The sequence below is a fragment of the Pelophylax lessonae genome, assembly GCF_965119305.1.
Source record: "Pelophylax lessonae genome assembly, chromosome: 8".
NCBI lineage: Eukaryota > Metazoa > Chordata > Amphibia > Anura > Ranidae > Pelophylax > Pelophylax lessonae.
The window spans coordinates 81,629,455-81,652,872 of record NC_138775.1 but is presented as its reverse complement, the minus strand read 5'-3'; the positions used below and the strand labels follow the sequence as shown (position 1 = coordinate 81,652,872).

The following is a 23,418-nucleotide window of genomic DNA, read 5'->3' as shown; positions in this document are numbered from 1 at the left end:
TGTGCTGGAATTGGAAAGAGTCCAGAGAAGGGCAACAAAAATAATTAGGGGAATGGAGGACATCAGCTATGAGGAAAGACTACAAGCACTGAAGTATTCTCTCTGGAGAAGAGACGATTGAGGGGGGATATGATATCAATGTACAAATACTGTACTGGCGACCCTAGCATAAGGAACAAACTATTCAGAGAGAGGAGATACAATAAGACACGTGGCCACTCACTAAAACTAGAGGAAAGGCGGTTTAACCTTAAAATGCGTAAGGGGTTCTTCACTGTAAGAGAGGTAAGGATGTGGAATTCTCTTCCACAAGCAGTCGTGTCAGCAGGGAGCATTGATAGTTTCAAAAAACTATTAGATGGGCACCTTGGAGACCACAACATACAGGGGTATACAATGTACGGTTAAAAGCAAACACACACACACACACATCATAGGTTGAACTGGATGGACTGATGTCTTTTTTCAACCTCACTAACTATGTAACTATGTAACTATGTAAGTAGATCCTTTAGTTGCAGCCTCAAGAATACTGCTGATGCAGATAGGAAAGCCAGGCAAATCTGTAAAACTTTGAGAGCAATCACTGCCCCTTAGTAGTCTCCTATCATTCTAACCCTCAAATAGTGCTTCAGTACCTGAACCTATGAGTAAAGGGTCCTATTCACAATGTTTAGGTGTCCAGCTCCCCTGAAATTTTCTTCCATTTCCCTCTCCAGCCAACTTCCACCGAACAGCACATGGCACCTGCTTAGGTCTAGTAGAAGTGGCTTCTCTGGAACACACATGCTTCCTCCCAAGGGGAATCCCCAGGGGAGAGAGAGCCTTTGATCAGATCCTCCCAAATATTTATCTTTTTGGGTCAGTCTCCCAGGGATTGGCTAGGATCCAGTAAACAACCATAACCACAGTGACTGATCCACTTACTCTATTTGCTGGAATAACCTTCCAGCAGGGGACATGAGCAGGTTTAGGGAAAAGCCTAAGCAGACCTAAAAAATAAATTGCGGCTCAGCTGGCTACAGTGAAGCCACATCACTAAATGTAGCCAGCCCAAGGCAGGGGTTCTACATTTCTTTCCCAAGAAAGCCAATATCCTATTTATAGAACACGTGTTTATCTTATAAAATATGTTGGCAAATGATTGGTCTTTGTTATGATAGGAATGACATTATAAATTGGCATTGGGCAGTGCATAATGGAGACTTTTATCCACATTTTAGCCATGTTATCCTTTCCAGTCTTGTCTCTATACTATTATGAACTCTTCTCTTTCTAGATCAGAAGGGATGATTAGCTCGGTGACACAAGAGCAGAAAATACTGTCCATGAGATCAGGTCCTCCAGTCAGAAAAGCAGAGAACACATCCTCCACTGAAGATATGGATAACCTTCAGAGTGGTAGGTAAACTCTTTCCACTTGAATTTTTCCATTATTAATACAGCAGAGCTTATTATATGATGGTTTATAGCATTTTTAATGCTTTTTAGATGTACAGTTAGAAAAAGTCAGATAAATGTAAATCAGTGTTGATATTTTCCTTTTTTACAGTAAAGTTTATAATTACGTAAGCTTATGTGCAGCCATAATTGTTCATTACATAAGCAAGCTGTGCTGCCTGATACTTTTCTTATGTTACTGCTAAGGTCTGTCTGGTTGACAATAATAGATTATCTGCAGTCTCTAATAATGTCAGGCATCCACAATGCACCTGGTAGCCACAGACTATGTCCTCTTTGCCTGGGCTGAAGTCATTTAAACGTCATTCATTCTATCATAAAACAGAAACAACAAATCTTACTCCCTATTAAAGTATATAAATCAAAAACTTTTTTAAAGTTTTGAATTGAGTAAGAAATGGTAAAAACCAGGGCATTTTTCAGCTGGAGCTTGGCAAAACTCAGTTCTTCCACCTCCAGCTGGACCCTACTTCCGCTGCTTAGTACTGTCACCTGTAAAGAGAGAAGCCCGGCTTCTCTGTTTACTAGTGACAGAGCTCCTCTTCTGGCAGCGCAAGATGCTCCCCCTCTCTTCACACTTATTCCCAATGTTCCCCCCTCCACCACTTAGAATCAATGGCCCCCCTCTCTCCACACTTATTCCCAATGTACCCCGTCTCCCCCCACTTAGCACTAAAGACTCCCCTCTCCCTTGGCATCAAGGTCCCTTGTCTCCCCACACTTAGCACCAATTACCCCCCACTTAGCACTATTGTCCCCCTCTCCACCCCACTGAGCAGCAGTGTCTCACCCTCTCCCAACTGAGCACCAGTGTTCTTCCTCTCCCCCAAGTTAGCACATTGCCCCCCTTCCATTTAGAACCAATGCCCACCTAAAGTTAGCACCAATGTCTTCCCATTTTCTGCATTTTAGCACTAACGCCCCCTCCACACACTTAACATTGCACTCCTACTTTTAAGTCGTAGCTGCTCTTCTGCAGCAGCCCCTCTCTCTGATACTCTGTATGTGGGGGAAAGAGTATTTGTGGGTGGGAGGAGAGCTCTGAACTGGAAGGTGCGGGGGGGGGGGTTGTAAACTGGCCTGTGAGATATTCATTCCTGAACCCTGCACTCTGTACATAACGTACTCCCTCTGTATGCAGCGCACTCCTGAATTCTGCAATCTGTACACAGTGCACTCCTGAATTCGGTATACACTCTGTATAGCACACTCCTGAACTCTGCACTTTGTACACATTTCACTCTTGAACTCTGCAATCTGAAGCAATGCACTCTTGAATTCTGCACTCTGTACGCAGCATACATCTGACCTCTGCAATCTGTATGCAGTGCACTACTGAACACTGCACTCTCTGTGTAGCTCACTCCTGAACCCTGCACTCTGTACATAGCACACTCCTGATCTTTGCACTCTGTATGTTGCACAATTCTGAACCCTGCACCGTGTGTCTAATGCACTCCAGGTATTTAACATTGCTCCATGAAGACCCTCTCGGGGTTAGGTGGTGGTGCGGTAGGGGCGTGGTCGAGGTTCCTATTCTCTGAGAAAAATACCTATCAGGTTTCTATCCTGCTTGTTCTATTGGGAAATTTCCTTTCAATTTCTGTCTCAAAGAAACAGGAAATGACAGGAAATCTCTGTAAAGTGAGGGAAATTACCCTCTTAGCTGTCACCAGAACATGTGTCACAGTTGTCAGATTGCCCCTCACCTCCTGTTACAGTCACATTTAAAAAATATGACAGTGACCAGGACAAATAGATTCTTACCATTGGGGACACAAACATAAAAAGCAGAAAAAAAAAAGTTTGGGCTTTGGATAGTCTTTAAAGTCAATTGGGTATTTTGCATTTTTCAGGTTATTCTAGTAGCAAACCGTTGGGGGCTACTGCATAGAGGAATAATAAACTGAAATTCTGTCTGAAAAAAAAATCAGGTCTATTACATATTTCATAATAGTTCAGAGACTTTTCATAAACTTTGAAGATTCACGAGCTTCTGCTCAGGAGATATTATAAGCACACTTCCTATGGCAGTGGTTCTTAACCTTGTTGGAGGTACTGAACCCCACCAGTTTCATATGTGCATTCACCGAACCCTTCTTAATTGGAAAAATAAAATGTGATTTTTTTCAAATTCAAAACATAGGTATATATTTAGGTATATATTTATACATAGGTGCACAAAATTAACAAAACCATTCTTCAACACAGCTGGTTTTATGAGTGTTTCACCAATGGTGTGTGGTTTGCCATGCTATAAGGATCGGTTGGTTGATGGGTACAGCTTAAGGAAGTGTTCTCTTAGTTTTGCCAGTGCTAGACTAGAATTGCTCAACTTGGCATTGCAGTTCATGCAGTTAGGACGCTGACTCATCACGTTACGTTATACATGTGAATCCATATTGTACATATTCGTCCGACCACTTTCTTTTTTTGCTCGACATAGTATGAAGGGATTAATATTAAGAAAGAAATCACACGACGTACCATCACGACAGTTACAATTCAACTACTGGGTGTGCCAAATTCCATGCAGAACAGATAGGCCAAGCGATGTTGCGTGATCACCTGCAGCCAATGAGTGGGGCGTGTCATCATGAATCATATGAGTCGGGTGTGTGTCTTGACCTCCGCCGAACCCACGAGACTGACTCACCGAACCCCTGGAGTTCAATCGAACCCAGGTTAAGAACCACTGTCCTATGGTCTGCTAACATTTTTAAAGTTTAAGCTGAGGTTCTTCGGGGATAATGAGATCATCAGTGATCATTCATTATTTCTGTGTAAGATAACACTTGAAGACGTATTAATGATATCTTATTATTGAAGCCAGTATAAGTTAGTATACTGTAAATAGGAATGATTTATACAGATTGATTTTAATTCTCATTCTTTATAGCATTCATAGTAGAGTGTAGAGCTTGGTAATCAGTGTAAGAAATCTTTAGCCTGTTTTACACACTGATAACTCATCTGCTTGTCTCAGGGAGGGGAAAGAGGCATCTTCAAAGTGACAGATACATAGAGGAAATAAAGAATTTTCAAGATGCTATTATGACAGCCGGGAGTTTGAAACTGAGAATCACAAAAACACTGGTTGAAGTGCACTTCTAATTTTTGAAAGTTGAAAACTCATTTGAAGGGTTTCTGTGTCCTTTGATAGCTGAAATCCTACAGGAGGTGCACTTGCATTAGAGTGTACTATATTATATCTAATGCATGTCACACTAAAATATAACTTTTATTTATTAAAACTATCTTTTATTTTCACCCTCTACTTATTGGCAGATACACCTCTAAAGGTGTCTTCTTCAAGAACCAGCAAATTTATATAAACATATATTTTCAAGATTTAGGACTTTCTATATCTGGAGATTAGATTGGTTTCTCATTCTAATTGTAGCACCCTCCTAGGTATGTACTAGAGATAAAGTATAGTTTTGAGTCCTGTCTGCTTATCAGAAGGACTGCAGGTAAATCTATATTGTTCTCTGTCTACCAGAGAGCAGGATCTTCTTAGTGAGGTCTCCTCATTGTGCTCAGGTGCAACTCATTCTCTCTGCTGTGTTTTACACTGGTTCAATAGGGGGGCATATTGGACAGTGGGAAGAAACCTGACAAATGAGTGCACAGGCGTTTGATACAGCCCTGGTAATTTGGCAGAGGAAAACTGCCTTGGTGCATGCTGGGATACTGTATAAAAGCACAGGAGCACATGTGCTCGGGGTCTTTCAGCTGGATAGTGAAGTCCCAGAGGGAGGGTTAGTGAGGAACTAAACCCAGAGGTCTGGGGAAGCTGACTGAAAGGGGAGACACTGGAGGATCTGAATCTGCAGTATAGTGAGTACAGATCTGTGTCAAGGGGCCTGACCTGAGGGGGCCACCCCTGCAGCTAGAAGAGTCAGTGGATGAGTGTCAGTAAAGGGGATGCTAGTGAGAGTCCCGAAGATAATGTGGATTCACCAAGTCTATTGCTGGAGAGAAAAGTGCAAGGATACTTAACCCTTTCCATACATGTGGCAGTATGGATTAAGCAGTGCAGCTGCTTCCACAAGCAACCTGGTGAGGCCAAGTGAGAGTTGTCTTTATCAATTGTGAATAGTTACAGTTGGAGTATCCCACTATTCCCTTCTCCCATCCAAATTCCAAAATAAACACTAAAAACCAATACCCCTGGACTGTTTATTGTGTGACGAGTAGGGTTGAGCGAACACCTAGATGTCCGTGTTCGACGGGTTCGGCCGAACTTTAAAAAAAAGTCCGGGTCCGTGTCCCGGACTTTTACCGAACTTTTCCCGGACACCGAACCCCATTGAAGTCAATGGGGACCCGAACTTTAAGGCACTAAAATGGCTCTAAAACACCAAAGGAAAGGGCTAGAGTGCTGCAAATGGCAGCAAAACGTAATTAAGAGCATGGCAAGTGCTCTGCAAACAAATGTGGATAGGGAAATAACTTAAAACAACAAAAAAAAAACAGAAAAATAAAACAATGTTCTTCTTCATCTCTGAAGGACGAGGCCCATATGGAGTAGGAGGGAGGTTGAGGTGGTGGTGGATGTGGCGGTGACATAGGCGTGCGCACAGGGTGTGCTGGGTGTGCCTGGGCACACCCTAATCACCTAGGGCACATAGCATTGCCAGTGAGGAGATGGGAAAGATCTCCCTGGGACCTGCTCTGCTCTATTTCTCCTTGCCTACAGGTACATGGCCCCGATACATTACTCTCCCTGCTGGCAAACACATGCATGTGTATTTCAACTTTGGGGTGCACACCTTAATGCAATAGGCTGCGCACACCTATGGGCGGTGTAGGTGGAAGCGGCGGTGGAGGAGGACCAGGGCCGGATTAACAGCATCATGGGCTTGGTGCTGAGGATTTTGAAGGGCCTTAAGGGCCGTGCCTTGCCATGCACCCAGAGGAGGAAGGGTGCAGCCATGCATGCCTAATTCAACATGGGATGCTGTCTCTGAAGCCCATAAACACATCCATGCATCGCCAACTGTCCCTCCTTGTCCGGCCTTCACGCTGTGTGGGGAGGTTCTGAGGGTGCTGCCTGGGGAAGCGAGCATAGAAGCCAGACTTCTGTGTTTACAAGTGACAGAAGAGCGGTAACAGTGAATATGGCCAACCCGGGGCCTATATAAAAGGTAGGGGCCTGGAGCTGCAGCTCCAATAGCCCCTACATTAATCTGGCCCTGAGGAGGAGGACGAGGTAGCCAACACTGCTTCTTTTCAAAAATTTTAAATGAGGGTACACCCCAAAAGAGTGAGAAAGAGCAAAAATGGAACAATGGGTGGGTAAGGTCGGTATCCATTGCTATTCTGCATAAGGTACGGAAAAGTCCCGTGGGATCCATGCCTGGTTCATTTTAATGAACGTGAGCTTGTCCACATTGTCTCTGGACAGGCGGCTGCGCTTGTCTGTTATAACGCCCCCAGCCGTGCTAAATACCCGTTCAGATAATACACTGGCTGCAGGGCACGCCAGCACCTCCAAGGCGTAAAGGGCAAGCTCAAGCCATGTGCCCAATTTGGAGACCCAGAAGTTGAAGGGGGCAGACCCGTCATTCACTACATGTAGGCGTGTGCACACATACTGCTCCACCATGTTGGTAAAATGCTGCCTCCTGCTAAGACGTTCCATCTGAGCTGCTGGTGCTGCTGTTTGTTGTGGCGTGCTGACAAAGCTTTTCCACATTTCGGCCATGCTAACCCTGCCTTCTGAGGTGCTGGCGGTGCCCTGGTTGCGTTGGCGACCTCCTCCTCCTCCTCCTCTGCCTTGTGCTTCCACTGTGGCCCCGCTGTCAGATGGGAATGCCAGCAGCATGGCGTCTACCAGCGTGCGCTTGTACTCGCGCATCTTGCGATCGCGCTCCAGTGAGTGAATTAAGGACGGTACGTTGTCCTTGTAACGGGGATCCAGCAGCGTGGCCACCCAGTAATCAGCACAAGTTAGAATGTGGGCAACTCGGCGGTCGTTGTGGAGACACTGCAGCATGTAATCGCTCATGTGTGCCAGGCTGCCCAGAGGCAACGAAAGGCTGTCCTCTGTGGGAGGTGTATCGTCCGTGTCCTCTGTATCCCCCCAGCCACGCACCAGTGATGGCCATGAGCTGGCCTGGGTGCCACCCTGCTGTGAACATGGTTCCATCTCCTCCTCCAGCTCCTCCTCCTCCTCATCCTCCTCATCCTCCAGAACTGTGCCCCTGCTGGACAATTGCGTCCCTGGCGTTTGCGTGTCCAGGAACCCACCCTCGGAGCCCCTTGCGAATGACTGCCCTGAAAGCCTTGGAAATGTTACCTCTTCATCCTCCTCCTCCTCCTCATCCTGTGCCACATCCTCTTCCATCATCGCCCGAATTGTTTTTTCAAGGAGGCATAGAAGTGGGATAGTTAAGCTGAGAACGGCGTCATTGCCACTGGCCATGTTGGTGGAGTACTCAAAACAGCGCAACAAGGCACACAGGTCTCGCATGGAGGCCCAGTTAAATTAAATAGCGGAATAGAAAATATGATCCAAAAAAAGTGTATGTATATCACACGTACACAACCACACTGGGCCCCAATTACTATTGTTTGTACCCCTAAAAGGCTAGATGAGGAGTAGGGGGAGTATGGAACAGGCAGCACCCTCAAACCTTCAGAAGTATGAGATGAACCCCAACAACTTGGAAAGGTGGATCTCTCTCACACGTACCGACACAGACTATCCCGCAATTCAATTGATCCTCAAAGGTTTTTATTGAATAGCGGAATAGGAAATATGATCAAAAAAAGTGTATGTATCTCGCACGTACACAACCACACTAGGCCCCAATTACTATTGTTTGTACCCCTAAAAGGCTAGATGAGGAGTAGGGGGGGTATGGAACAGGCAGCACCCTCAAACCTTCAGAAGTATGAGATGAACCCCAACAACTTGGAAAGGTGGATCTCTCTCACACGTACCGACACAGACTATCCCCCAATTTAACTGATCCCCAAAGGTTTTTGATTAAATAGCGGAATAGAAAATATGATCCCAAAAAAGTGTATGTATATCACACGTACACAACCACACTGGGCCCCAATTACTATTGTTTGTACCCCTAAAAGGCTAGATGAGGAGTAGGGGGAGTATGGAACAGGCAGCACCCTCAAACCTTCAGAAGTATGAGATGAACCCCAACAACTTGGAAAGGTGGATCTCTCTCACACGTACCGACACAGACTATCCCGCAATTCAATTGATCCTCAAAGGTTTTTATTGAATAGCGGAATAGGAAATATGATCAAAAAAAAGTGTATGTATATCACACGTACACAACCACACTAGGCCCCAATTACTATTGTTTGTACCCCTAAAAGGCTAGATGAGGAGTAGGGGGGGTATGGAACAGGCAGCACCCTCAAACCTTCAGAAGTATGAGATGAACCCCAACAACTTGGAAAGGTGGATCTCTCTCACACGTACCAACACAGACTATCCCCCAATTTAACTGATCCCCAAAGGTTTTTGATTAAATAGCGGAATAGAAAATATGATCCAAAAAAAGTGTATGTATATCACACGTACACAACCACACTAGGCCCCAATTACTATTGTTTGTACCCCTAAAAGGCTAGATGAGGAGTAGGGGGGGTATGGAACAGGCAGCACCCTCAAACCTTCAGAAGTATGAGATGAACCCCAACAACTTGGAAAGGTGGATCTCTCTCACACGTACCAACACAGACTATCCCCCAATTTAACTGATCCCCAAAGGTTTTTGATTAAATAGCGGAATAGAAAATATGATCCCAAAAAAGTGTATGTATATCACACGTACACAACCACACTAGGCCCCAATTACTATTGTTTGTACCCCTAAAAGGCTAGGAGTAGGGGGAGTATGGAACAGGCAGCACCCTCAAACCTTCAGAAGTATGAGATGAACCCCAACAACTTGGAAAGGTGGATCTCTCTCACACGTACCAACACAGACTATCCCCCAATTTAACTGATCCCCAAAGGTTTTTGATTAAATAGCGGAATAGAAAATATGATCCAAAAAAAGTGTATGTATATCACACGTACACAACCACACTAGGCCCCAATTACTATTGTTTGTACCCCTAAAAGGCTAGGAGTAGGGGGAGTATGGAACAGGCAGCACCCTCAAACCTTCAGAAGTATGAGATGAACCCCAACAACTTGGAAAGGTGGATCTCTCTCACACGTACCAACACAGACTATCCCCCAATTTAACTGATCCCCAAAGGTTTTTGATTAAATAGCGGAATAGAAAATATGATCCCAAAAAAGTGTATGTATATCACACGTACACAACCACACTAGGCCCCAATTACTATTGTTTGTACCCCTAAAAGGCTAGGAGTAGGGGGAGTATGGAACAGGCAGCACCCTCAAACCTTCAGAAGTATGAGATGAACCCCAACAACTTGGAAAGGTGGATCTCTCTCACACGTACCAACACAGACTATCCCCCAATTTAACTGATCCCCAAAGGTTTTTGATTAAATAGCGGAATAGAAAATATGATCCCAAAAAAGTGTATGTATATCACACGTACACAACCACACTAGGCCCCAATTACTATTGTTTGTACCCCTAAAAGGCTAGGAGTAGGGGGAGTATGGAACAGGCAGCACCCTCAAACCTTCAGAAGTATGAGATGAACCCCAACAACTTGGAAAGGTGGATCTCTCTCACACGTACCAACACAGACTATCCCCCAATTTAACTGATCCCCAAAGGTTTTTGATTAAATAGCGGAATAGAAAATATGATCCCAAAAAAGTGTATGTATATCACACGTACACAACCACACTAGGCCCCAATTACTATTGTTTGTACCCCTAAAAGGCTAGGAGTAGGGGGAGTATGGAACAGGCAGCACCCTCAAACCTTCAGAAGTATGAGATGAACCCCAACAACTTGGAAAGGTGGATCTCTCTCACACGTACCAACACAGACTATCCCCCAATTTAACTGATCCCCAAAGGTTTTTGATTAAATAGCGGAATAGAAAATATGATCCCAAAAAAGTGTATGTATATCACACGTACACAACCACACTAGGCCCCAATTACTATTGTTTGTACCCCTAAAAGGCTAGGAGTAGGGGGGAGTATGGAACAGGCAGCACCCTCAAACCTTCAGAAGTATGAGATGAACCCCAACAACTTGGAAAGGTGGATCTCTCTCACACGTACCAACACAGACTATCCCCCAATTTAACTGATCCCCAAAGGTTTTTGATTAAATAGCGGAATAGAAAATATGATCCCAAAAAAGTGTATGTATATCACACGTACACAACCACACTAGGCCCCAATTACTATTGTTTGTACCCCTAAAAGGCTAGGAGTAGGGGGAGTATGGAACAGGCAGCACCCTCAAACCTTCAGAAGTATGAGATGAACCCCAACAACTTGGAAAGGTGGATCTCTCTCACACGTACCAACACAGACTATCCCCCAATTTAACTGATCCCCAAAGGTTTTTGATTAAATAGCGGAATAGAAAATATGATCCCAAAAAAGTGTATGTATATCACACGTACACAACCACACTAGGCCCCAATTACTATTGTTTGTACCCCTAAAAGGCTAGGAGTAGGGGGAGTATGGAACAGGCAGCACCCTCAAACCTTCAGAAGTATGAGATGAACCCCAACAACTTGGAAAGGTGGATCTCTCTCACACGTACCAACACAGACTATCCCCCAATTTAACTGATCCCCAAAGGTTTTTGATTAAATAGCGGAATAGAAAATATGATCCCAAAAAAGTGTATGTATATCACACGTACACAACCACACTAGGCCCCAATTACTATTGTTTGTACCCCTAAAAGGCTAGATGAGGAGTAGGGGGAGTATGGAACAGGCAGCACCCTCAAACCTTCAGAAGTATGAGATTGTGTTCACTGTACCCCACAAAGATTGAGTTCACTGCACCCCACAATGATTGTGTTCACTGCACCCCACAAAGATTGTGTTCACTGCACCTCACAAAGATTGTGTTCACTGTACCCCCCAAAGATTGTGTTCACTGCACCCCACAAAGATTCTGTTCACTGTACCCCACAAAGATTGTGTTCACTGCACCCCAAAAAGATTGTGTTCACTGCACCCCAAAAAGGATGTTGTTCACTGCACCCCAAAAAGGATGTTGTTCACTCCACCCCAAAAAGATTGTGTTCACTGCACCCCACAAAGATTGTGTTCACTGCACCCCAAAAAGATTGTGTTCACTGCACCCCAAAAATGATTTTGTTCACTGCACCCCAAAAAGGATTTTGTTCACTGCACCCCAAAAAGGATGTTGTTCACTCCACCCCAAAAAGATTGTGTTCACTGCACCCCAAAAAGATTGTGTTCACTGCACCCCACAAAGGATTTTGTTCACTGCACCCCAAAAAGATTGTGTTCACTGCACCCCAAAAAGGATGTTGTTCACTGCACCCCAAAAAGGATTTTGTTCACTGCACCCCAAAAAGATTGTGTTCACTGCACCCCACAAAGGATTTTGTTCACTGCACCCCACAAAGATTGTGTTCACTGCACACCAAAAAGGATTGTGTTCACTGCACCCCAAAAAGATTTTGTTCACTGCACCCCAAAAAGATTGTGTTCACTGCAGCCCAAAAAGATTGTGTTCACTGCAGCCCAAAAAGATTGTGTTCACTGCAGCCCAAAAAGATTGTGTTCACTGCAGCCCAAAAAGATTGTGTTCACTGCAGCTCACACACAGAAAAATGGATGTGGATCACTGACACCTGCCTATCTCCAATCCCACACCACACAGCAATATCGATTGTAGTTTGTAGAACACAGTTTCCCTAAAATTCAGCAGACTCTGTCCCTAACAGGATTGAGAAGAGATCGTAGATCAGGATTGAGTGCAGATTCACCCCACCCCCCACACAGCAATATCGATTGTAGTTTGTAGAAGACACTGACCCTATAATTCAGCAGACTCTATCCCTAAAATGCCTACAACTCGCCCTGCCTAAACACTCCGACCTGTCCCTCAATTCTATCCGGACACAAATGGTTTTTTCCTGCCTATCTTTCCCTAATCAGCAGCCAGCACGTTGATGTGTGCTCTGTCCCTGAATCTAAGCAGCATAATGACGCCGCTGCGGCTGCCTCGAACTTATAAAGACTTGGTCACATGCTTCAGACGGCCAATCACAGCTACTGAGACATTTGCAGGCATGGCTGGGATGGCTTAAGGCACACCAGTTAAACGATTGTTGATTGGCTGTTGAAAGCCCGCCATGAAAAGAGCGCCAAAGCATGCAAAACCCGGAAATAAAACGACCGAACACGGATTTTTACCCGAACATACAGTAAAGTGTCCGTGTCCGTGTTCGGGTACAAAAAATCCAATTATTCGGTACGAACACGAATAATACAGTCCGTGTTCGCTCAACACTAGTGACGAGCCATCGGGAGCAAGGAGGGATGTGTGAACTGTTCCCTAAGTGACTATGTGCTGGTAATCAGAGGAGACCGAACAAGTCATCATACAGCAAGCCCTACGGGGACAGTGCTACATAATAATATCCTTTAATCTTATAAAGTCTTCTTTAATATTCCTTGTTTTAGTTGTCACCCTCATTTCTTTTTGTGTAATTTGGCTCCTTCTATCACCTGAAATACCTGACTGATCCTGCTTAGTTCTGCCCAACCCCCCCCCCCCCCCCTGTAAAGTGACTACTGTTTATCATGGCTGTTGAGCCCTGACACTGTGGTTCGTTTACTTTGCTCTGTCACCCGCACCTCTCCTCTCCCCCTTCCTCTCCTCCCTGTCTGTCAGCCCGGTCTAATCCCCAATCCTCCCTTCCTACTGCTTTCATAACAGTGTAATGTCCCTACAATCCACTCTGTTAGGTAACAATATCTGCCCCACTGTATGGCCTTTTTAAAAAAAAAAAAAAACAATATCTACTGTATTTTAGAGCACCTTCTGACGCTCACGTGACCGGCCCCCTCTTTACTCCCGGCTGATGTCAGATGGGGAGAGGAGAGAGGCGGACGATCACGTAGATATCGGCTTTTTTTAACCTCTTGCTGACCATCCACCATAGTTTTACTGCGGCAGGTCGGCTCTGTCCGAAAAAATTATGTACCTGCATGGCACTGCGCGGGACCGCTAGCGCACCTGCCCATTTGCCACGGGGAGCTAATCAGCGGGTCCGGCGGCTCCCCGTGAAGACAGAACGGCGGTCTGCCGTTGTAAACACGGCAGACCGTTGTTCTGTCAGTTATGGACACAGGGATTCTGTGTTCCTCCTATTTAGGAACACAGGCCTATGTGTTCATGCAGCAAGCCCCCCCACAGTTAGAAAAAAGCAACCCCTAGGGACACATTTCACCCTTTTATCCCCCCCTGGTGTTAAATCCTTCCCTGCCAGTGTCAGTACAGTAACAGTGTATATTTTTAGCGCTGAATATGTCACTGGTCCCCTCAAAAGTGTCAGTTAGGTGTCCGATCTGTCCACCGCAATGTCGCAGTCAAGCTAAAAATCGCTAATCACTGCCATTACTAGTAAAAAATAAATAAATAAAAATGACATACATCTTTCCCCTAGTTTGTAGACGTTATAATTTTTGCGCAAAGCAATCAATATACACTAATTGGGATTTTTTTTTTATCAAAAATATGTAGCCGAATACAAATTGGCCTAAAATGATGAAAACATTTTTTATTGAATGTTATATAGTAAATGTAAAAAATGTTTTTTTTTTTCAGAATTGTCGATTTTTTTTGTTTATAGCGCAAAAAAATAAAAATCGCACAGGTACTCAAACACCACCAAAAGAAAGCTCTATTTGTGGGGAAAAAAAGGACATCAATTATTAGGGTACAGCGTTGCACGCAGTTAAGGTAATGCAGTGCCGTATCGCAAAAAATGGCCTGGTCATTAAGAGGTCATTAAGAGGTAAATCCTTCCGATTAGAGAAGTGGTTAATAAAAGACATACATTGGGGCAGATATTGTTACCTAAGAGCCCATTCAGACTAGCGCGACACGACTTTGGGGGGCGACCTGTGAAGTCGCGTGCACCGCGACTTCGGCGCGACTTGCAGAGACTTCACATAATGGAAGTCTATGCAAGTCGCTCCGAGGTCGCCCCAAAGTAGTACAGGACCCTTTTTCTAAGTCGGAGCGACTTGTGTCGCTCCTATTGGAACGGGTCCTGTACTACTCAATGGACCGCGACATACCGCGACTTGTCAGGCTGACAAGTCGCATGACAAGTCGCGCTAATGTGAATGGGCTCTTAGAGAGCGGATTAAAGTAACATTACAAGTGGCTTTACAACCACTTTAAGGGTGTTGATTGTCCTTTGACAAACATCTTTTTAATGGGCATACTTGATTAAAAAATCCAGTAATTGATACCCTAAACATCCAACTTAACACTTTTGTGACAATTCTATAGGGATTTGGTATATTATTTATATTTTAAGGAGTACACTAAATCATAATTATTTGTTTTATAATTATTATAGCAGATATCATTTTACATTGTGGGGAAAATGCCATTATATACTGTCTATCAAATGATCACTGTATTTTTCATATTCAGAATTTAATGGCATTTGCCATTAGGGATATTATTGTCATGTTTAAACCTTTTATAACAACACAGATGCGTTTATATTATTGCTTGTGGACAAATGGTAAGTATGTAAAACCCTCAGTCCATTAGGGGATTTGGAACTATATATTTTGCAGTGGAAAAAACGTTTTAGTAATATTTACTTCTCTTTGTCAGCCATGTCCTTAGTGATCTCTAGAAATTATATGAACTACCAAATGAAGAGCATTTTATGGTAACCAATCCATCAAAAGTTGTAATGGTTATAAGCAAACTTGACCTTATCTAGCTTGTCATCGAAAAGTATTAAAACTGCAGACTGAGTACAGAAGGCAGCCATCCATGCAGGGACCTTCTATTCTATATATATATATATTTTTAAAAAGAGCTGAAACATGTCTTAGAACCTCTGTTTTTCTATTTTCTAGTAGATGATCAGTTGTTTCGCTCAGTAGAAGGGCAAGCTGCATCTGATGAAGAGGAGGACAGGTGGATGGGGGAAACAGCAGCAGAAGTACGACAGATTCTGTCCAATGTCTCATGCTGCGCAAGTGGGTGAGTATGCTCAGAGTTTAGACACACAGTCACCATTGAAAAATAAAAAGATGCTTAATTACCCTTTTTGTTTTTTACAGCAGTAATATCATTTTCATAGTTTACAGGAAATAAAATTATGTATTTAAATTTGCTTTTCTTGTGAAGTCCCACCCTGGGACATACAATAATGTAAAAAAGTTTTAGGCACGTGTGAAGAGATGCTGTAAAGTAAGAATGCGTTCAAAAAGATTTTATAATTGTTTATTTTTCTCAATTTAACAAAATGCAAAGTGAGCAAACAGAAGAAAAATCAAAATCAAATCAATATTTGGTGTGATTACCCTTTGGCTTTAAGCCAGCATCAATTTTACACAAATCGTTCTAACTAATTTTTGAAAAACGAACACTCGGCCATGAGAGCAGACGATCGTGCCATCATGTAAATCTTTCAATGGACATAAATTAAGTTTTTCCTTCATTTTGTCACATATGCCTAGTGCAAACAGTTTCGGGCGAGAAACACATTAACCTTTTAATTTATTGTATTTATCAAATTTTCCAAACTGTTACTTCGATTTTTATGGCTCTGAAAAGTTAAAACCGATTTTCTATTTGTGCCCAATAACTGGACAAAAAACGAAAGAATGGACCAAATGACAGATATTCGAACAATTTTTCGGCTAGTGTTATGGCCAGCTTTAGAGTCAGGTGTATTATTAACCAATTATACCAAAAAGGTGCTAATGAGCATCAATTTCATATGTAGGTTGACACACAGTTATTACCTTAAACAGAAACAGCTGTGTTATAGAAGACAATTTCATGTCACAGGTCATACACCATGGTAAGACTGAGCACATAAGGTAGTTAGACCCAAGTACTTCCATCTACTGTCTGGAGACGTCTGGCCAGATGTGGTCTTAATGGTAGAATTGCTGCCAAAAAGCCATACCTTTTGACGTGGAAACAAGGCCATGCGACTCAACTATGCACTAAAACATAGAGACTGGAGTGTAGAAAAATGACAGCACGTGCTCTGGACTGATGAGTCAAAACCTGAAATATTTTACTGTAGCAGAAGTCATCTAGTTAGCAAAGGTCTTGAGAGCGATACAATAATGAGTGCCTGCAGGCAACAGTGAAGCATGGTGGTGGTTCCTTGCAAGTATGGGACTGCATTTCTGCAAAATGAGTTGGACATTTGGTAAGGATCAGTGGTGTCCTAAATGCTGAGAAATACAGGCTGATATTTTTCTATCATGCCATATCATCAGGGAGATGTGTGATTGGTCCCAAATATATTCTGCAGCAGGACAATGACCGCAAACATACAGTCAGTGTCATGAAGAACTATCTTCAGTGTAAAGAACAAGGAGTCCTGGAAGTGATCGTTTGGCCCCCACAGAGGCCTGATTTTAACATCGTTGAGTCTGTTTGGAATTAAATGAAGAGACAGAAGGATTTGAGGCAGCCTACATCCACAGAAGATCTGTGGTTAGTTCTCCAAGATGTTTAGAACAACCTACCTGCCGAGTTCCTCCAAACACTGTGTGCAAGTGTACCTAGAAGACCTAATGCTGTATTAAAGGGAAAAGGATGGTCACACAAAATATTGATTTGATTTGGATTAGGAGCAGATGAATGGAAATTAAAAGCAGATGAATATGCCCTGAAGTTAAGCAGGCATACTGTATACTGCTAATTTTGTCTGATTCCTGAGAACCAGCCTAAAATTAACTACATACAGTTGTGCTCATGAGTTTACATACCCTGGCAGAATTTATGGTTTCTTGGCCATTTTTTCTGAGAATATGAATGATAAAACAAAAGCTTTTCTTTCATGGATAGTGTTTGGCTGAAGCCATTTATTATCAATCAACTGTGTTTACTCTTTTTAAATCATAATGACAACAGAAACTACCCAAATGACCCTGATCAAAAGTTTAGGTATACAAGATATCCAAGGAATTGAGAATGCCAATCAGCAGTGATCAAACTCTAATCAAGAAGTGGAAAATGAGGGGTTCTGTTAAAACCAAGCCACGGTCAGGCAGATCAACTAAAATTTCAGCCACAACTGCCAGGAAAATTGTTTGGGATTCAAAGAAAAGCCCACAAATAACTTCAGGTGAAATACAGGACTCTCTGAAAACATGGGGTGTGGCTGTTTCAAGATGCACAATAAGGGGGCACTTGAAGAAAGATGGGCTGCATGGTTGAGTCGCCAGAAGAAAGCCATTACTACGCAAATGCCACAAAGTATCCCGCTTACAAAACGCCTAACAGCACAGAGACAAGCCTCAAACCTTCTGGCACAAAGTCATTTGGAGTGATGAGACCAAAATTGAGCTTTTTGGCCTCAACCATAAACGCTACATTTGGAGAGGAGTCAACAAGGCCTATGATGAAAGGCACACCATTCCTACTGTGAAACACGGAGGAGGATTGCTGATGTTTTGGGGATGTGTGAGCTAAAAAGGCACAGGAAATTTGGTCAGAATTGATAGCAAGATGAATGCAGTATTTTATCAAAAAGTACTGGAGGAAAATTTGCATTCATGAGCCTGGAAGCTGCGCATGGGACGTACTTGGACATTCCAACATGACAATGATCCAAAACACAAGGCCAAGTCGACCTGTCTTTGGCTACAGCAGAATAAAGTGAAGGTCCTGGAGTGGCCATCTCAGTCTCTTGACCTCAAAATCATTGAGCCACTCTGGGGAGATCTCAAATGTGCAGTTCATGCAAGACAGCCCAAGAATTTACAGGAACTGGAGGCTTTTTGCCAGGAAGAATGGGCAGCTTTACCATCTGAGAAGATAAAGAGCCTCATCCACAAATACCACAAAATACTTCAAGCTGTCATTGATGTTAAAGTGGGCAATACACGGTATTAAGAACGGGGGTATTTAAACTTTTGATCAAGGTCATTTGGGTTGTTTCTGTTGTCATTATAATTTAAAAAGAGTAAACACAGTTGACTGATAATAAAAAGGCGTATAAACCTTGTCAATTTTTTTTGGTCACCTGGGTCCCATTAAGGAGATTTTCCTTCACTTCCTTTCCCCCCAACAAGAAGTGAGAGATAATTCTTCCAAAGTGAGGGGAAATCGCTGGTAGTCATCAGGATCACCAGAACTAGTGCTCTGTTGGAAGATTTCCCCTATATTCCTGTTTTGGTGACCTCAAAAAATTTTAAGATTTCCTTTCACTTTAATTTTGGTGCTAACGGTCACCAGGACAAATAGGGTGAATCTCTGTAATGGGTACACGTACCGCTGTAAAGATTATACTTCATGTCACATTCAACAAGCAGTACCACTGCTACATATGACCCATTCAAGTGAACAGGGCTTCCTCACAAACACTTGCATTGCACATGTTTGTGGCACTCTGGGGGGGAATTTACTAAAACTGGAGTGTGCAAAATCCAGTGTAGCTCTGCAGAGAAACCAATTAGCTTTTAAGTTTTATTGCCAAAGCTTAACTAAAAAAGCTGACGTTGGAAGCTGATTGGCTACCATTCACAGCTGCACCACATTCTGAGTGATCCACTTTTAGTAAATTTCCCCCTGTGTTTTTGCTTTGCAGGGTTAAAATAAGCTGCGAAAAGGCAACAAATCACCTCCCAGCCACCCGTCAATAGCCCTCTGAAAAGTGATCCATGGTGGAATGCTTTTTAAGGGCAACTCAAGTGTAAACATGCCCATACTCACCTTCTGTTTATCCCTCATCCACCAGTAGCAAAATAAAATACCCAGACACCCATTACTGTCATTTTGGGATGGAAACAGAGTCCTTAGGCCTTTATCAGATTTAGGCCATGCCATACCAAACAAGTCAAAGAGTTATTGCAGAACTAAACTGCATTTGCACTTCTGAATACTCAAAATGTTCTAATTTTTTTTTTAGCAGACTTAACATTAATAATGAGGTGGAGAGTACATCTGAAGGGTACATTGACTTGTGAATTCATTTTGCTAGGTGTGAAGACAGAAGAATACGAAAGTTCCTGTGTGATATCAGGTCTGATGGCATTAATTACAAGAATATGCTTGTCTTATGGGTCAAGAAGGTTGCCAAAATGACAGAAGAGCTGGCAGTTAAGGAACAAGAAAAAAAAGACCTGGAGGCTCTAATGGAAGAGGTAAGGAATAGTCAGGATCAGGAGTGATTCTTTTTTCAGGTGATAGGAGAGGTCACCATTATTTGATATATTAAAAACAGGAATACAGCTTGTTTCTAGAAAAGCACCTACCATGAGTAGGGTAAAATAATTATTGGATCCTCTGCAGATTTTGTAAGTTTGCCCACTTACAAAAAAAAGAAGGGTATATAATTTTTATCATAGGTGTATTTTAAAAATTCAGAAAAAAAACAGGATACAAATGTTACAAATTGAGTTGCAGTTCAGTGAGTAAAATAAGTATTTGATCCCCAAGCAGAACATGACTTAGTACTTGGTGGAGAAACCCTTGTTGACAAGCACAGAGGTAAGACCTTTCTTGTAGTTAGTGACCAGGTTTGCACACATCTCAGGAGGGATTTTGGTCCACTCTTCTTTACAGATCTTCTCTAAATAATTAAGGTTTCTTGGCTGTTGCTTGACTCGAAACTCGAAGTTTCAGCTCCCCCCCATACATTTTTCTTTTATAGAATTAATGTCTGGAGACCTTAATGTGTTTCTTCTTGATCCACTCCTTTGTTATCTTGGCGGCATGTTTTGGGACTTTGTAAGTGGACAAACTTCCAAAATCTGCAGGGGATCAAATAATTATTTTCATCACTGTACCTTTTACCTAGCCTCTTTATAGTAAATGAGGAATGATTAGGAACATATAGAATGTTTAAACGTTTCCCATCTAGGTGTTGACTAGGCCCTATTTAACGGACAATCGAGCGGACGTGCGACGCTGTACCCAAACTAAATGTACATCCTTTTTTTCCTCACAAATAGAGCTTTCTTTTGGTGGTATTTGATCACCTGTGCGATTTTTTTTTCTTTTGCGCTATAAACAAAAAAAGAGTGACAATTTTGAAAAAAAAAAAACAATATTTTTCATATTCTGCTATATGACATTACCCAAAAAAAAAATTTAAAAATAACATTTTTTTTAACATTTTTGGCCAATTTGTTTTCTGCTACATATTTTTGGTAAAAAAAATCGCAAAAAGTGTGTTTTGATTGGTTTGTGCAAAAGTTATCGCATCTACTAATTTCGGGAAAGATTTATGTCATTTTTATTGTTTTTTTTTTACTAGTAATGGCGGCAGGGCTGCTGTTAGAAATTGCGGGCCCCCCGTACAGACTACCTGGCAGGGCCCCCCCAAGAAAATATTTAAGATATATTTAGCTAAAATTACAACAAAAGCACTATTAGCAGACACAAATATACCATAACTCGCATAATTCCTGCTAAATCTAAAAAAAAAACGATGTTAAATAAAAAAGATGAGATGAGAAAAATATACAGGCTGGGCAAGTTGGAGCTCAGTGATCAGAGAGACAGAGAGAGAGAAACAAAGTTACAATTTACAAATAAACTCCTGAGCAGAGATACAGTAAGTGCCGGTTCACACTACCGTGGCACGACTTCGGGGGCGACCTGTGAAGTCGTGTGCACTGCAACTTTGGCGCGACTTGCACGGACTTCATATAATGAATGTCAATGCAAGTCGCTCCGATGTCGCCCCGAAGTAGTACAGGAACTATTTTCTAAGTCGGAGCGACTTGAGTCGCTCCTATTAGAACGGTTCCCGTAGCACTGCATGGACCGCGACATGTCAGGCTGACGAGTCGCCTGACAAGTCGCGGTAGTGTGAATGGGCACTTAGTCCTGGGAGGGGGGCCCACACAAGGGATGGGGATTAGTGAGGGACAACTGTCTCTTTCTCAACAGATATAAGCTGATAGCAGGGAGAGGAACAGATCAGATTCAGGTGCTGGAGGAAGATTTCTGTATGTGTTATCCATCACTAATCCCCCTCTCTGTGTGGGCCCCCCTGTGTGCTCGGGCCCCCTACAAGTGGGCTGGTGGTCCCCCCTATCAGCGGCCCTGAATGGCGGCGATGTGTGATTTTTTTTGTGGGACTGCGACATTGCGGCAGACAGATTGGACCCCTAACTGACATTTTTGACACTTTTGGGGGGTACCAATGACATTACTACAGTAATCAGTGCTAAAAATATGCACTGTTACTGTAATAATGACACTGGCAGGGAAGGGGTTAACCCTGTGGGTGATCAAGGGGTTAAATGTGAGCCTAGGGGAGTGATTCTAACTGTGGGGGGGGGGGGGGTGTGGATTCTGAAACGACCATAGAGACATGTGATCCTATGTAGCAGGATCACATGATCTCTATGATCATGCCAGGGAGAAGACCTTCTCTCTCAGCGGGGAACGATCGCGGGTGTTAGGCGGCAATTGGAGCCATCTGACACAGGCATCAGCTTCCCCACTGATGACCCTGCCTGCGGCATGCGCTCGCCCCCTAGACTCCCGAAAGCGAGCGCCATACATGTTCGGCGATTCACCCAGGAGTGGCTGCCTGCCGCAGTACATCTGCGGCAGGCGGTCGTAAAGTGGTCAAAGATGGATTCCTTATAATTACAAGCAATAGAACAAGGTATTAAACCAATGAGGGGATGAGATGTCTTTATTTTTAAAAGTGTATACATAGGTACATTTTCTATTTTTGTTTTGTAGAGAGTAGTAAGGGGTTAGACCCTCCATTAAGTTTTTATTACTGGGTTCTTCCTTTGGATCATTGTCACCGAGATAGAAAATCTATAATTTTAGAGTTGTCAACAGAACAAAAGTTGAGGGTAACTCTATCAATGAAAGCACCTGTTCCTAATACAACTGTCTAGCAGGTAAATACCCCTCACTTTGGAGAGATTTCTACTAATTTATTTTACTTCTCTGGGACAAGAAGTGAAGGGAGTCTTCCCTAACAGAACACTGGCAGCTAAAAAGCAAACCCAAAAAAAAAAAAAAACCAATGGTAGGGGTCCCTATCCAAACAATATACTTAAATCACTTGCCCTCCAGAAGGTTTACCCCCTTTATGACCAGGACATTTTTTGCAATTCAGCACTGCATTACTTTAACTGCCAGTTGCTCGTCATGCAATACTGTATGCAATCTACATTTATATCACTTTTTTCACACAAATAGAGCTTTCTTTTGGTGGTATTTGATCACCACTGGGTTTTTTTTTTTTTTTTTATTATATAAGCAAAAAAATACCGAACATTTTGAAAAACAATATTTCTACTTTCTGTTATGAAACATATCCAATAAAATCAAATTTCTTCATAAATTTAGGCTACAGTGTTTAGGGCTGATCTGCTAACATTGCATTTTTGGGGACACTATACCATTGGGGACACCAGTATAGTTCTTATTCGTGATCAAGATACTGATCCATACAGATACTAGACTAGTGATGGCGGTGATCAGCGACCTTTACTGTGGCAGGAAAACTGGAGCTAACTGACACTGGCTGGGAGGGACACTAACTGACTTACTGACACTGATGTTACTTGTGACACTAATACAGTGATCAGTGATACTGAACACTGTAGTAATGACACTAGCTGGATGACAGAAGTGATTAGGAGGACAAGCAAGGGGTCAACTATGTGCCTAACAAGTGTATGCAAGTGTATGTGTGCTGCATTTACTCAAAGATCATTTGGCTGGGTCTCTTCTTGCTTTCAGTTCTGAACGGTAACTGATAGCAGGGAGAAATCTAGACAGATCTGTGTGTTGTGTTTACCAAAAAGAGGAAAAAGCATTAAAAAGCTTCTAACCTGC

At 42.8% G+C, this 23,418-nt stretch overlaps 1 protein-coding gene across 1 annotated transcript in view; it reads left to right on the top strand.

The window, feature by feature from the left end:
* Positions 1-23,418, top strand: part of EFCC1 (EF-hand and coiled-coil domain containing 1) — a 246,135-nt gene that overhangs the window by 182,144 nt on the left and 40,573 nt on the right. Inside the window, exons 3-5 of the mRNA XM_082265482.1 lie at positions 1,280-1,401; positions 15,489-15,615; positions 19,583-19,745. Of these exons, the coding sequence (XP_082121608.1) occupies positions 1,280-1,401; positions 15,489-15,615; positions 19,583-19,745 (412 nt within the window). The remainder of the gene's footprint in view (positions 1-1,279; positions 1,402-15,488; positions 15,616-19,582; positions 19,746-23,418) is intronic.